The 14,710-nt window shown below is 35.2% G+C and overlaps 4 protein-coding genes and 1 non-coding gene across 18 annotated transcripts in view; 3 read left to right on the top strand and 2 right to left on the bottom strand.

Annotated features, from left to right (window-relative positions):
- Positions 1–4,858, bottom strand: part of LOC124180174 — a 47,593-nt gene extending 42,735 nt beyond the window's left edge. For 5 of the 9 annotated variants that reach the window (XM_046565382.1, XM_046565402.1, XM_046565372.1 and 2 more), the window contains exons 1-2: positions 3,954–4,113; positions 21–729 (exon numbers count right to left, since the gene is read on the bottom strand). The gene's annotated coding sequence lies outside the window, so the exon portion shown is untranslated. Of the gene's footprint in view, positions 1–20; positions 730–3,311; positions 3,810–3,851; positions 4,114–4,756 lie in introns of those variants that run through there. The other 4 variants (XM_046565361.1, XM_046565354.1, XM_046565335.1 and 1 more) reach the window with 4 other exon arrangements.
- LOC124180455 (uncharacterized protein C3orf18-like) lies at positions 4,158–7,915 on the top strand. 2 transcript variants are annotated; one of them, XM_046565994.1, is made up of 4 exons: positions 4,158–4,525; positions 4,970–5,361; positions 6,373–6,516; positions 6,583–7,915. In XM_046565994.1, exons 2-4 carry the CDS (start codon positions 4,978–4,980, stop codon positions 6,637–6,639), a joined length of 585 nt encoding a protein of 194 aa, XP_046421950.1. In that variant the 5' UTR covers positions 4,158–4,525; positions 4,970–4,977; the 3' UTR covers positions 6,640–7,915. The 2 variants fall into 2 exon arrangements, with proteins under 2 accessions (XP_046421950.1, XP_046421943.1); XM_046565987.1 differs by having other exon boundaries at positions 4,158–4,727.
- LOC124180465 (high mobility group protein HMG-I/HMG-Y-like) lies at positions 7,545–10,864 on the bottom strand. Its single transcript, XM_046566037.1, has 3 exons — positions 10,713–10,864; positions 8,512–8,749; positions 7,545–8,331 (listed from the first exon to the last, which is right to left on the bottom strand). The coding sequence occupies exons 2-3, from the start codon at positions 8,710–8,712 to the stop codon at positions 8,209–8,211; spliced, it is 324 nt and encodes a 107-aa protein (XP_046421993.1). The 5' UTR covers positions 8,713–8,749; positions 10,713–10,864; the 3' UTR covers positions 7,545–8,208.
- On the top strand, positions 9,112–13,245 carry LOC124180395 (tRNA-dihydrouridine(20a/20b) synthase [NAD(P)+]-like). 5 transcript variants are annotated; one of them, XM_046565891.1, is made up of 3 exons: positions 9,112–9,489; positions 12,013–12,210; positions 12,348–13,245. In XM_046565891.1, the coding sequence occupies exons 2-3, from the start codon at positions 12,068–12,070 to the stop codon at positions 13,123–13,125; spliced, it is 921 nt and encodes a 306-aa protein (XP_046421847.1). In that variant the 5' UTR covers positions 9,112–9,489; positions 12,013–12,067; the 3' UTR covers positions 13,126–13,245. The 5 variants fall into 5 exon arrangements, with proteins under 5 accessions (XP_046421847.1, XP_046421824.1, XP_046421838.1 ...); XM_046565868.1 differs by lacking the exon at positions 9,112–9,489 and adding an exon at positions 11,461–11,659; XM_046565882.1 differs by lacking the exon at positions 9,112–9,489 and adding an exon at positions 11,462–11,663.
- Positions 11,409–11,482, top strand: Trnan-guu. Its single transcript has one exon. It is a non-coding gene; the product is annotated as a tRNA-Asn (tRNA).
- Positions 13,246–14,710: the final 1,465 nt, after the last annotated feature.

Genomic DNA, 14,710 nt, shown 5'->3' with positions numbered 1-14,710 from the left:
TTTAAGATTGGGTTATTTACTCATTCAATTCCAGGTCGATATTTATACTTCTTTTAGCCCAAGTTTTATGCCAAGTCCAATCCAGGTGTTCCAAAAATAACAATCGCCGAAACTCTGAACTGCGTAGTATTCTTCAATCGACAATCATACGTCAAATAAGACATTACACTTTTTGTAACACTGAGCCGAGTCATTTGATGCAATGAAATTTGCGTGTTTTATTTTACGATTAATGTTACGTTATTGATTGTTGAATGTTAAAGGCTATTTTGCTTTTATGTTGAATTGATGGATTACTAAAAGAAACGTTCAATAGATATATTAATTTAATGAATCCAAATTTATTTAAATGTAAATTACTGAATTTAAGTTGACATTATTTAGTTTTAGTAACTTGGGTGGATTTTTTTTTAATTCAAACCAAATAAAAATATTAATAAGATTTTTTGCAAGAAAAGAAATTTAAAGGTTCTCGTTAGTAATGCGTTACTCAAATTTTTGAATTTTTTTTCATCTTGAGTGATGATTCAAAATTGATTGCCAAATGTTTAGTGATACTATCGAGCACGGAGTAAATGACGAACGATATTTAATTGGAGATTGGTTGGAGTCGTCGTGGTTGTTGATTGTTGTGGACTGTAGATAAAGACCGTGTGGTGCTCAGTTGATTTCTGCTTTCGATTTTTTCTTGCCTCGGCAGCTCCTCGTCATATTCTTTTCGCTAACATTCTGTCCAACATAAAAACCATACAATACGATAAGAATTTATCGATTATCTTATTGCATAATTTCTATTACACTGATCTAGAAAATTGACTCCAAATAAAAAGATAAACACCTGAGTCAAATAGTAACTCCTCATATCTCAATTTGAAATTATGATCCTAAAACGAATTTTGTTTTTGTACACTCCGTATTTTGGATTATTCAAATACTTAAAGACTGAACTTGGAAAAAAAATTAAACTCAAAGTATCCCAGAAATCAGTATTGCTCAAAATGGGAAAAGAACTTGCTTGTAGGCAACGAGGTTGAGGTAAGTAACGTTAATGTCACTAAGCATCAGGAGGCAATTCATTATTTTATAGTTTTAGAATGACTTTTAAGAAGTTGGCTTTGAAAAATATGGGTATGTTTGGTTCAGTATGGTTTACTAAATTTCAGACAATTTTAATGGTGTGAAGTAATGACTTTTCCTCAACATAGATCGTTACAGTAACGTTAGTAACTTCAATCACATAGTAGACACCACTTCTAATTGATACAGAGTATTACTTTTGGACAGATTTTTTTTCAATTCAGCTGATGCTAATTTGAGTCTCGGATAAAATTGGCCCAACCTATTTTCAGTGCCATCCTAACTAATCCACCATAAAAGACTTAAATATTCACATTGAAAAAGCCAAGATTATCACACTTGAAATATTCAAAACATCGATAACCAAGTTGAATTCTTTATTGGCAATTAGTTCAACCAGCACTTCACGATATATTTTCATTAAAATCCATAAGTTAATCCTTTATTTCTTCTAACCGTTAGATCACAGATCCAGCAAATATATAATACTCCCCAATAGTATATGTCTACTGTACATGATAAACCTGTAAAATGTGATTCACCATGGCAAACACGGGGTGAGAATAAAGGAATTTTTGATATTAAGAGGCGTTCATCTTTTTTGAACTTTATAACAGTTTTATCAAACTGTCTTTACAATTTTCCATTCAAAAGTTATCTAGTGTAGAAAAATATGTGTGCTGTTTTACTTGTTATTTACCATAAAAAACTGCAAGTCAATTTAAAACTTAGATTACAAGATGTTGAAGCTTGGATTTGGGAATAACAGATTCAAGTCATAGAAGTGGAAAACAAATATTATGTTTTTGAACACCTTAATCACACATTGACTTTGTACAGTGTTTATTCATTTCTAGCCAACTAAATCACTACTAAATTGTCACATTTCTGGACAGTGAAGATATCATAATCTTTATGGAAAAATTTAAAAAATAAGTCTACACCTGGACATTTACTGTTTAGTTTTCTAAAACTGGACAATTAATTATCCAAATCGTTCCAAATATCTGTTTCACAAAACATTTCGATATCCATAGTTTTACTGCTTGTATTTTTCCTTTTTCTCCATAATAGTGCGTGAAATACAAATTGAATTATAAATTAAGCTCAATCTATGACAGAAATTAACAACTGAGTTCAATTTGTACTTCACATCTGTAGTCAAGTATTGACATTCTTCTTCAGAATTTATATTTCAACTAAATGAGCAACGATCTATAACAAATAGACAAACACAAGCATTTGACGGTCATAAAATAAAATAAATAATTCGACTACCTTAATAATGCTAGTAATTATGCTTTCAAGGGTCAAATTATTAGGTTTAAAGTTTGTTGCAATCATAAGGGGTATTATTTTAATCAAATTTAATTTAACCGACTTTCACCGCCTCTGCAAATCTGTATTTCACAATTTGTCTGTTTTGAAACTACTTTGATTAGTATGATCATCTAACCAAACACATACACAACATCAATAGTTTAGAGTGTATCTACAGTGAAAAGTTGGAGTATGTAAATAAAGGAAAGCTTGACCTGCCAAATTATCGTCACATTAATAGAAAATTGCACAAAAGCTTCTTACTGAAGCTTCAAAGACATAAATAGATAGGAAGACCAGTGGCAATGGTCTTTCTTCTGCCTGATCGTACCAGTTAATTAAATGGCTCGGGTCACAAGCATATATGTCCGCATGTATTATATATTGCAGTAAGTACAAGATGTTCTGACAAGATAACCATATATGCCAGTTCTTATTAGGTAATGTGCCCTAGGTATAGTCATGGACTACACAATATATGTTGTGTAGTTTAGATATTGAATTATAAATGTTGTTTAAATGTACCTATATAGGTTATATTTTATATTGTATGCGTGTATGCGTTGTATATGCTTACACCTAACACGACAGTGTGACAGAAATACGCCTTCCGCTTAGTAATTTCAAGGTATTAATTTGCATATTTATTTTTATCAAAGGCTAGCTGCTGTGAAATTCTTTGAAAGTCATTAAAAATCTATCATCTTTGTCACACTATACGATGATCTGTTATGTTATGTTATATTCCGTTTAGGATTTAATGAGCTACTTTAGTGATTAGTAAATTGACCAATCATCTTCACAGAATATGTTGTATGTTTTAAATCTCGGATTTGGCGTTGATTTGAAAATTTGTTAAAAACTTTACTAATATAGGTAAAAGTAAGTCTTAAAACTGTGTAATGCATACGTACATACTTATGCAGGTAGAAGAGGCAGAAATAATCACTGTTGAAGGGGTACTGTGTAATTCAATTTGTGACAAAGTGTTGTAACACGACACTCACCAGAGTTAAAACAATAAACGACAAATATCATCACTTGATAAATAATAATGAAGTTTGAAAATTTTTGACAGATGTAGCAAGTGTCAAGGCTTCAGAATTCTCGTGCGTACTGCACGCGAGTGTGTGTACGTGCACATTCTAGTGACACACGTTCAAGAGAGTTAAAATCAACCACCCACCAACACATATCCGTCCCCGATGTGACATCTATCCCAAAAATATCGCGTCAGGGCGTATTTTACGCACTGTCTGACCCCAAAAAAGCTCGGTAAATATTCGAAGTAGGGATACGTTTTCACGAGTCGTATATTTCCTAGGTATAACAATACTTTTGACTAATAAAAACGTCGAAAGGAGCAAGCGAGCATCGGTACTTGTCATGCAGAGATGCACGAGCGACAGGCACCTACACGACTGGCTTATCGGGAATAAATTGACCGTCTTTACCATTCTCATTGGCCTTCCGATCCTCTACACATATCCATATAGTTTAAGCTCGTTGCTAATCAATTAACAACACTGTAACTTTCTTAATTCACTCTTACTCACATTTATTTTGCAGAAAATCACCCGACTACACCCAAATCATCACCATTTTTTTTTTACTGCAAACTGCGCGCTCTCTCGGTACTATGCGGAACTTTCACTGGCGCCATTTAAACTTTTCGTTGTCTTATTTTTTTTGCATTATCATTTGTTTTTTTCTTCTGTCTTTTTTTTCGTGCCCCACAGAGGTATACGTGCTGGACGCATACGTATGTCGTACACGCACACAGAAACCAGCTAATTTTAATCCAACCTAGTCATCAATGTTTTCTCCTGTTACGTCAAACCGTTACCGTGTTGCCCGCTTCGTTGATAAATCAACAACGACGGAATATCATCGAACAATAGAATTACTCAATTACTTCTTACGTCTTACGCCATTGAGAATCGAATTTTTTTTACAAGTACGAACATCGACAGTACCACTGATCCCACTGATCTGACGATACCGAGCTGAGTTGTAAAAAAAAAAAACAAAACGAATCGCGACGAGTGGCCACGCTGATACATACTCGGTTCATGCTTGCCTGCTGCATCGTTCTGGCAAAGATTTTACCCACGGTTTTGCCTCGTTGGTAATAAACGGAAACGTCAAAATGTCATAACACGTCTTTCTCCTGAACTTCCTCATTACAAAGCATGCACTCGTCTCCAGTATTGTAAATAAAAATTATTAAATGTTGAACATAATTATGTTTCGATCGTGAATCGAGTCGTCCACTGGTCGTTGCTTTTGTTGTTAACCTCAAACGAAACTCGTCACTTTCATTGCAAGAGGTATAAAGCTATACTTTGTTTATACTTACTGCATTTCTTACTACAAGAGTCTAAAAACTGATATTTTCACCTCGCATAATTACTGCACGACAATCTCAAACCAACATTCATTTGTTATTGGCCAGCAGGCAACAGTCTAAAAACACGATATGTCATTGTATGACCTACTATTGTGCACCTTTTTTCACACTGTACCTACTTTTACAATCGTAAATTTCTTCAAGCCGTCTTTTCTGATACAGATAAAGTCATGGTGGACCCAAGTACATCTGACAACTTTACTTTCCCATCAACTTTGTTGAATAACTTATCAAGTTTATCTTGGGAATCTACGTCTGCTTTCTACGATGTTACAAATGAAAGTACAACAACAGAGTTTCCAGAACAAATTCAAACTGAAATGTCAACAAGTGTGGTAAATACCAGCAGAATTACTGACATCATCGAAAACCTGACCAAAGCTATTGATGGTGCAACAAACTCTACCCAATCTTCCCCCATTGATTCTACCACCAAAGGTACTATCTGCTCTACGACGGAAGAACCATTCGATGAATTTGGACCCCCTGAAGGAGTCCAGTATATTTTTGTTCCTTTAGGAGTTATGATCTTCGTTGTAATATTATCTGCTGTGGTAAGGATTTTATTGAAAATTATTATAGTAGCGTATAAAGTGGATGGAGTCATTATACAATGCTTTAATTTATACACAGTAAATTACCAGCTTCTAGATCAATTTTAATTGGTTTGCTCTTGAATTGAGAATCATTTATTCATCTAGGTTACCAATTTGGCTAAACATTAAAGGAACATTACTGCATGTTAACGACAATGCTAGATAGCTCATTTTGAACCAACTCATTTCCAATCCAAGTACTAAATTTGCAAGTTTCGCCCAAGAGGTGACCCAAATGTATATTTCAACTTCGAAATGTGACCCACATAATGTTGTTTTTGAATATGAGCAGGTAATATCCTTAAATCATTGGAGTATGATTTTGGGTGGCGATATCACAGAAGACTTAAGCTCTTGGATCACACTACAGATAATAAGTTAATCATCTGAAACAAATGTTGTAAATTCTGCTGGCAAATTAAATCACATACACCATTTGCCAAATTATTTCTTCAAACCATTTCATGTGGCATCTTGCAAGTTGAGATAATAAAATTCCAGGAGTGAAATGTAAAGCTTGATAGACACCATGATATAAGATAATTGAAGAAAATTGTTCACTTGTACACATCATTCATTGCTATAAGGAATATAATTTTGTATGAACTGAATACCTAATCAATTGAATTCTATGAAGAAATTTTGATTGTAATCCGTGTTTTAATAATTCAAAATTTGCGGAGGAATAACCACATTTGGTAGGGCTATATAGAAAAGATGTCTATGTCACTGATATCATATTCACATGTGTGTTAGTATTTGTGACAAATTAATGGGTAGACATCAGTTTTGTACATTACAAATTTGACTGAAATTTCGATCTAATTTTTACACAGACATTTCAACCGATATGGCATTGTGCATACATAAGAATACACTGTTTTTTCAAGAATACTCATAGATAAACTCATGGATATTCCACCAAGGCTTGAAATCATAAGCAATCTAAGATTATGTGTGTCTTTATAGGTATTGATTATATCACGAAAGCGTAAATTGGAACGATTGAGGCACAGATTAATGCCATTATACAATTTTGATCCTGGCGAAGAGGGAGAAGATGATTGGGAAACTGAGCTGCTAGATGAGAATTTCGATACTCGTCAAAAAAGAGTAAGCAGAATTTATCAATAAGTATATGCATTGACTTTCGAATAAAAATCAAACTATTGTTTTCAGCAAGGCTATCAATCAATGGACACGGAGGAAAATGCAGAACTGTTCAGCAGCCACTGAAGGAGTCGTATTATTTTGAACCAAAGTTATAATCCTTTAAAATAGTTATGATCGTTATTACTACGTAATAGTATTCACTTGATATTAATTATATACATGTGTGTACGTAGATATACGTACATGTAACGAAAGAATCCAATCTAGTAAAGAATCTTATTCGTATTAATAGGTAGAGACGTTTATTTGTAAGGCTGGAGCTGAAGTAAGTTTTTTATTTGAATATGAGCTCTGTAATTTATAGACATTTAGAAATCTCTAAGCAAATCACTTGCGCGTAGCCAGCACCATTCTGTTCATCTTAAATTGCAACACGTGATATAGATCGTAAAGTATTTTAGCACATATTCATCACACTTGACGTTGACACGTTTTTACTCAAAGCGATTATTAAATATAATTAGTATTATTTCAGTTGCTTAAAGTAACGAAAAGTTTTACTTAGTAGGTACAGCATTAACATGTAAATGTATAGTAGCATTAATCACTGCTACGTACAATCAGCCAAAGATAATCTAACTTTTATATTGTTCGTACATATATTGCAATATTATGAATATCGAAGAATACAGCGTTGGCACTGTATGAATAAAAACTATCTAGTCCATAGCATGTAATATAGTGAAATCAAATGTAAACGATATCTGATTGCCTATTTCAAGTAAATCAATTTCAGTATTATCTATTAATAGTTTATAGCCCACATTAATTATGTAACTTACGTATCCTATTATGCCTACTTATTTTTGCATAATAAAATGCACAAATGATTTCCCCTAGTTATTCTCTGTAGTTAATTCCTGCATGCAAATCCTTATGCAATTCATTAATTAGGTACACAGGTCGAATATAAACTCCTTAACACAAAGAACGGTGAGGACTCCTAAAAAGAAATAAATTATTACAAATTATTTTGTTTATAGTTTATTTAATACAAATTTGACATTCACACAATGTATGTTTAATCAGAAATAAGATTTCGTTTGACATTGTAGCAATACTTTCTACATCTTTTCACATGGAAAGTACTCCACCAGGTTTACGGATATTTAGTGATTACGAAGTTAGTTGCTTCTTATATTTCGGAGCAGAGCCATTTTTACTTATAATATCAATATATAGAAGTGCCATAAGGTAATATAATCGTATTTGAAGATACTAAAAACCATTGTTTAAAAATGAAATTGGGTCGTACAGTACAGATGAACCCGGGCTTGGATGCCTAAAGTCTTAAATGTTTGTTCACATTTTCAATATTTAGTAATAAATCAAAACGTGTCTAAATACTAAAAAATACATTACATACGGTTTATACAAGTAGTGTTCTTTGAAAGCTTGGCTTCTCAAATAACTTCTGTTAGCTTTTTCATTTTCTCATTTTTTTTTGTTTTACTTTTTTAAAACTTTTTCTCTCTACCTCCTTTTGTTATTAAATTCGGAATATAATGAATTTCGGTGTCACTTGGTGTGAGCTTTCAACAAGTTATGGAATAGTAAAACTTAAAATAAAGGAACGAGGATTTTTTTCAAGGGTATCTGAGAGTGAATCAAAGCTAGGGTGACTCAGTTACTTCAATTCTCCTCTTCCTCTTCCTCCTGTTCATCTTCTTCCTCACCAGTGCTTTCTGGCTTTTCTTCTACCTTCTTCGGTCTACCACGGCCACGCGGCGCAGTTGCAACTTTTACTGCACTAGCCTATGAAAGTCAATGACGAATTTTCATTAATTAAGAATATTTGGATTGGTATGAATCATCTTGAAATCTAAAAGTAATTTTGTAACACAATAACAACATGTTGCGGATAATTGGTTATAACTTAAAGGAGTATGTAAGAATTCTAGTTGCTTTGCAGATTTTGCCTTGCATAGTTTATACCTTCTTCTTATGCGTTCCCTTTGGGCGCCCTCTGCCTCTTTTGACAGGTACTGGGGCATCATCGTCATCGTCAGACTTAGTTACAACGTTGTTCTTTTCCACTGGCGGTCTGCCTCTCCTCTTTGCTTCTTTGACAGGGCTTTTTGCTGGACGACCACGCTTCTTCTTATCTTCAACAACCGGTGAACCGTCGTCTGACATCTTTATTGCTCTGTGGAATGGACTTTAAATCAGCAATCTGAAACATTTCAATGCACATACGGTTTTAATAACTTCCAAACCTTCGATCATCGTTAATAATTAAAAATTCGGACGCAATGGTCGCCAAGATTGTTTCAATAATCAAAGTACTCATAAATTGCATTTAATACTAATTAAATTGTACGAATGTTAAGTACTGTGAAAATGGCATTCTGGTATGTTCAAACAATCAAGAGTGTAAAGAATGATTTTTATCGGGAAATTATCAACAAGATTTTTGCTTCTACTCATCATCATTGTACAATCACATAAAAATATTCTTCAGCATTCAATTATGAGATAGACATCACATAACATGACATAATTTGTTAATATATTTGACAAATGAGCGAGGTCTTCTTGTTATACTTCCTAATCAAAATTCATCAATTCTTAATATCACACAGTCGTTTATAAGTTCAAATATTAACTAAACGAAAATTCCGAATTGAAAGTAGTTGAAAATAAGCAAAAGTGAAGTGATGGTCCAAGTGTGAGAGAAGAGTTCGTGGTGTATGTTTCCCCGCCCATCATGATCGAAATCATTAACAAGATAATTGGCAATCAAATTTGCCCACTCTACCACAGTAGCTCTTCAACCTTCCACAAAATGGATGCAGCGCTATGGTCGGCATCAATTAGAATGGCGCCATGTCCGTAACGCGTACTACGCAAAGTAACACAGACTACTATTTATACCTTCGATGAGTAGCCGGTTCCAATCATATTCATCTATAGGTGAAGCGCTAAACATACCCGTACCTCGTAAATATACTAATAATTCAATCCACTTGATACTGGTGCGCAAAAGTAAAAGAGAAAGGTCTTTCGGATTGTTTACATATTTTGTAGTGACTACTTTTCAAGATGGCGCTTCCCGCGGACGCAGGAGGGAAAATGACTCTGGCATCCCTGTGGCGTCCCTCCACAGACTCGCGTGTATAAACAATAATGGAATACATTCGATATGACGTCACTCATGCGGATATATCAACTTGCAGGATGAGTTTTATTACGATATGCGCCGTTAGGATTCTTTAGCACGATTATTTCTTTCAAATTTGGAATAAAATTGTTGAAAAAATCGAAAGCTACAACGAAATAGTCAGTTGAATCTCGTGAATGTCCCCGCCCGATTAAGTGATAGGCAGTTTTCTAGATTATTATTTTACAGGTTGTCTCATGTATTGAAGTGGAAAGTTTAACCCGTTTTTCGCGATAATTAATGAGGTTTACAGTGAATACGCCGATGTTAGTGGTATCTATCGATTTTCACAGCTTCTACCACTGAACCTACCCCTGCAAAATATCTTTCTAGAAGCGCGCGCAACGGAGGAAAGCTAGGTTTACGTCGTATACACAACTACGTACCGAAGAAAAGTAGAATCTTCAGAGAAAAGTCGTCACCAAAGTGTCGTATTTGTTGATTTTTTACAATGCCTATTCAGCGATTGCAGTAAACAGTTTGTAAACACTATGAAAAAATTGACTTTCAAAATCAACCGTGTTATATTTTACAAAAATTCCGCGCCCGCCATTTTCAAAACGCTTTGTTTAATGCGATTTATGTATTTACCCGATTGAGCCCACCCTTTGAACGAAGCTTCGAACGGAATTAAAAAAAACAACTTTACAGCGATAAATTTTTACCGAGTGATTTTTTCCTACAAAAGTTTCAATAAAGGTCAGTCCAAAGATACGTTCACGAAATTGCGTGGAAAATAATTCAATGAAGGCTTGACTGCCGAGAGACGCCATAGCTACAAATGGCATCACCCGTACGCGTTGGTGAATTTTAGATTTCAATTAATATCTCTGCTAGTATTATAGCCAGCGGTAAACAAAAATCTGAGTAAAATTAAACTAATAAACTAAGAATTTTTGCCGATTTTTGACCCCCCAAAATAAATTTATCCGAGTAGAAATAAAATATTTGTAGAGAAAACGTAGACGGGACTTACCTCAGGTTTGCGTTGGAGACAAAGGCCTGCGCGCGGGACGGGGCTACGGGAGACGCAGTTGTGGCTGTGACGTCCGCGGACCAGGCTGAGTGAATGACTGCAAATCGTGCCGCCAGGTTCTCCCCTGTCTGGGATGCTTCCCGCCAAAAAATTACCTCCGATAGAAAATTCATTTATTTTTTACAGGGGATATTTATTGCCGTAACAGTATCGATACGTTAGTAAAAATGTGATAAAAATTTTCTGTAGGTTCAATTTTTTATAATAAAATTTACAAAAAGCTTTATTCCCACTTCGCCAAATGTAGACCGCGGTCGTATACACCCGCCATCATTCCACGGCGAGGTTTGGATCGATTTGCTTGTGTTAAACCCCCTGAAACATTTGAGGTGAATTAAGAATGACTCCTTTTTACAACTTACAGATTTATCATAACAGCACACTCAAATGGATAAGTGTGTCAAAGACTTTAGTTTTCTTTCAAGATCCGTTATTAAATTAGAACGGTTATGTTATATGATTATTTCATGAACGATTCCCTCCGACATATGATATAAAAGAGACTGTGGCACCTAAATAGGAACTATCCAATTTATTTTTATTCATTCGAAGTATTATGAAATATTAATAATGGAGTAGCTATTGTTATCCAAGAATCAAATATTACACAGTTTGTAATGACACTATATTCGACGTGCCTCCGTGGCGCAATTGGCTAGCGCGTTCGGCTGTTAACCGAAAGGTTGGTGGTTCGAGCCCACCCGGGGGCGATTATTTTTGCATTTATATTTCAGTTTGTTTAATCATCGGGACAATTTTTTGAATTATTAATGAATGTGAGAAAACAGCGTCAAAGCATTGAGTAATTTTCGTCGGTTGGTTCGCTTCAAAAGCTGCTCATCTTTGAAAGTTGTTCAGCTTCTTGATAACATGTATTATTCTGATCTGTAGGTAATGGTAGAGGCAATAGTAAACTACTACCGGTTTCAAATATATCAAGTCGGTCGAATACATTTGAGTATTTTTCAATAATCCCTTCTGGAAAAGTCAGTCGCTATACTCATTTATAAAAACAATTGGCTTGATTTTCAAGTGTTATTTGTAATAAGAAATGATGACCGATATTCTAGAACTGTTACAAGAACCACGAATGACGAAAGTCTGCGCTCCCATGGTTAGATACAGCAAGTTCGTAAAGTTGCAATCGAGTAAAAACAAGAAGTTGACATTAACCTCATCTGACGGACAGCTGACACTGTGAGGTCGATATCGTTGTAATAACGATTTAAACCATTTACAGATTGCAATTCAGGACATTGGTTCGCAAATACAATTGCGACTTATGCTTCACCCCGATGATAATGGCTGACTCTTTCGTGCAGTCTGCAAAGGCCCGCAACAATGAATTCACTACACACCAAAATGACATACCACTGATCGCTCAGTTTGCAGCAAAAACAGTTGGTGATTTCGTTGGAGCAGCTGAAATGGTCGCACCGTAAGTATTTACAAGATTGTTATGATGAAAGGATAATCCTAAGCTCAAAATGAGAGATTTTGTACAAAGTGTGTGAGAGATAATGGGGTTCATGTCTTTGTTCACTGCATTTACTTGAAGTTTTTATTTGTCAACAGGTATGTTGGTGGGGTGGATCTAAATTGTGGATGCCCGCAGCGGTGGGCTATAAAAGATGGCTACGGTGTGGACTTGTTAACTAAACCTCAACTAGTTAAAGACTTAGTACTACAAGTTCGAAATCGAATACCTCATCCTTTTACAGTGTCCGTCAAAATTAGGTTACTCAAAGAAATTCATAAGACTGTAGAGTTTTGTCAGACATTAGAGAAAGCAGGTTTATCTTTCATCACCGTTCATGCGAGAACACCACAAATGCGTAACGAATCAATTGATCTAGAGGGGTTGAAACTTGTCAGAGACTCTATCCAGCTACCTTTGATTGCTAATGGAGATGTTAAAAGTTTACGAGATGCAAAATATATGTATGAAAATGTCCAATGTCAAGGTGTCATGTCTGCAAATGGAATTTTGACTAATCCAGCTCTCTATTCTGGGTTTTCAGAAACGCCATTAGCTTGCATTCAAGATTGGTTAGACATTACTTCAAGCATTCCAACGCATTTTATATGCATGCATCACCATTTGGTATTCATGCTTGAGAAGATTCTTCCCAAAAAAGAAAGATGCTATTTTAATAATTTGCAAACCAAAGAGTCCGTTTTCGAGTTTATAGATAATTATTATGGCATGAAACCAAAGACTAGTATTGAGAGTAGCGAACTAATTGAATGTCAATATAATACTAGACCAGGTAAATATTTCAAAGAAGTTTTGAGTAATTGTGATAACGAAATTTCAGAAGATTTTATGGAGAATATATTCTTAGATATATAATATGCGTAAAGGCCGGATCAATACAGATTATAAGTACTTGTGGTACATATCTTGATATTTGATTTTTGTACCGAAATATTCTTAAACCTGTTTTGATTTCAATAAAGATTGTCGAGTTCATAAGAATGCGGAATTTATTTTCCCCCGTCTTCAAATACCGAAGGTTCTTCCCATCGATTGGTAGCAGCGGCATTGAGTATATATAAAAAAAAAAATCAGCAAAAAGATCGAAGTCTGGAAAGTTACTGAAGTTTGCAATTCATTTGCTGACTTTGGGTTCGTTCAATAAGTTTTTATTTGTAACCCAGAATGTTATTTTATTAGGACGCACGTGGGAGAACGTAATAATTTTGTAATTTTTTGTGCAAACGCACGCGCAGTACGCCATTGCAGCTGACTGCGCTGATAGATTAGACCATAGACTTATCGCGATAGACTACGCGGTCCCTGCACAGAGTTGTAGCCCTAATTAAATAGAGAAAGCAACAGCGGGGGCCGACCACGGTCTTTACGTCAGGTCTGGCAACGAAGCCAATTTTCTACAGAGCGGCGTGGTTCTCTTGTTGGCGTGGTTTTTAGTGTTTGAAATAGCCATGTCGCGGCGCTGCTATCTAGGGATGTACGTGGGGTAGGGATGGTAGGGATGAAAATGTGTCAATAATAATATTATTATTACGTTGGCGCAGCGCTCTAGTAGGCCGAACTCTAAACGAACTCCGTCATGACCGTCAAATCTAAGCTTGGAATATCGCGGGGATAATGACTTGTTGGATTGATACGTCAACAACGGTCATGGCTTATGTTATGTTTATTGAGATTGAGTTTGTTTCGCGCTCGGTCTACTATGGCGCTGTAGGTTTCTCTGCGTTGCCAACACAACTGTCTAGTGTAAAAAGTTAGCCGTCTCAGATTCACTGTCCCCAAGTGTACGTGCAGCTGAATCCGGCAAGCGGTCGGTACGTAAAGACGACAAGAACTGATGTTACCATCACTCACCGCGTGTGCCCAGATAATGCAAAGTCGCGTATTATTATGCCCATGGAATGAAAAACGGGAACAAACTGAAATTTTAATATAACCCCGTATGGACGCTGTATACTTTTCAACTACGCAAATTCGTGTGGGCTAAATTCAGAAATGTCAATCTAACTCCATCGTATCGATAGAAATAATGTTGTCCAAATAGATGCACAATAAACATACAGCTGGTTTACTGTTAACAGAGTTAGAAAATTTGATGCAAGGGGCGGGAGACATAGTCGAAGAAGTTAATCAAAGGATGAAGATATATGTATAGTTGTTCCTATATGTACTTCGTGTAATTTTTGTACATATGTTTAATACTTGACTCGTACCGTTAACAGAAGATAATAACATGTATCTTCAATTAACGCTCATATCTTAATTCCGAAAGAAGATGCAGCTGACCTATAAAAATAATTTCTTAGCTGACGTTAGATTTCTGTGGTTTTTTAGAAATACAGTTTATTTGCAGCGGAAAACCCAGACCTTTCAACATAAAAATACTACTTGTAAATATTTTTTAGAAATTAGGTAAGACTCGATTGTTACTAATGTTTGTATT

Source organism: Neodiprion fabricii, chromosome 1, assembly GCF_021155785.1.
Source record: "Neodiprion fabricii isolate iyNeoFabr1 chromosome 1, iyNeoFabr1.1, whole genome shotgun sequence".
NCBI lineage: Eukaryota > Metazoa > Arthropoda > Insecta > Hymenoptera > Diprionidae > Neodiprion > Neodiprion fabricii.
The sequence above is the reverse complement of the archived record's forward strand: the minus strand, read 5'-3'. Positions and strand labels throughout refer to the sequence as shown.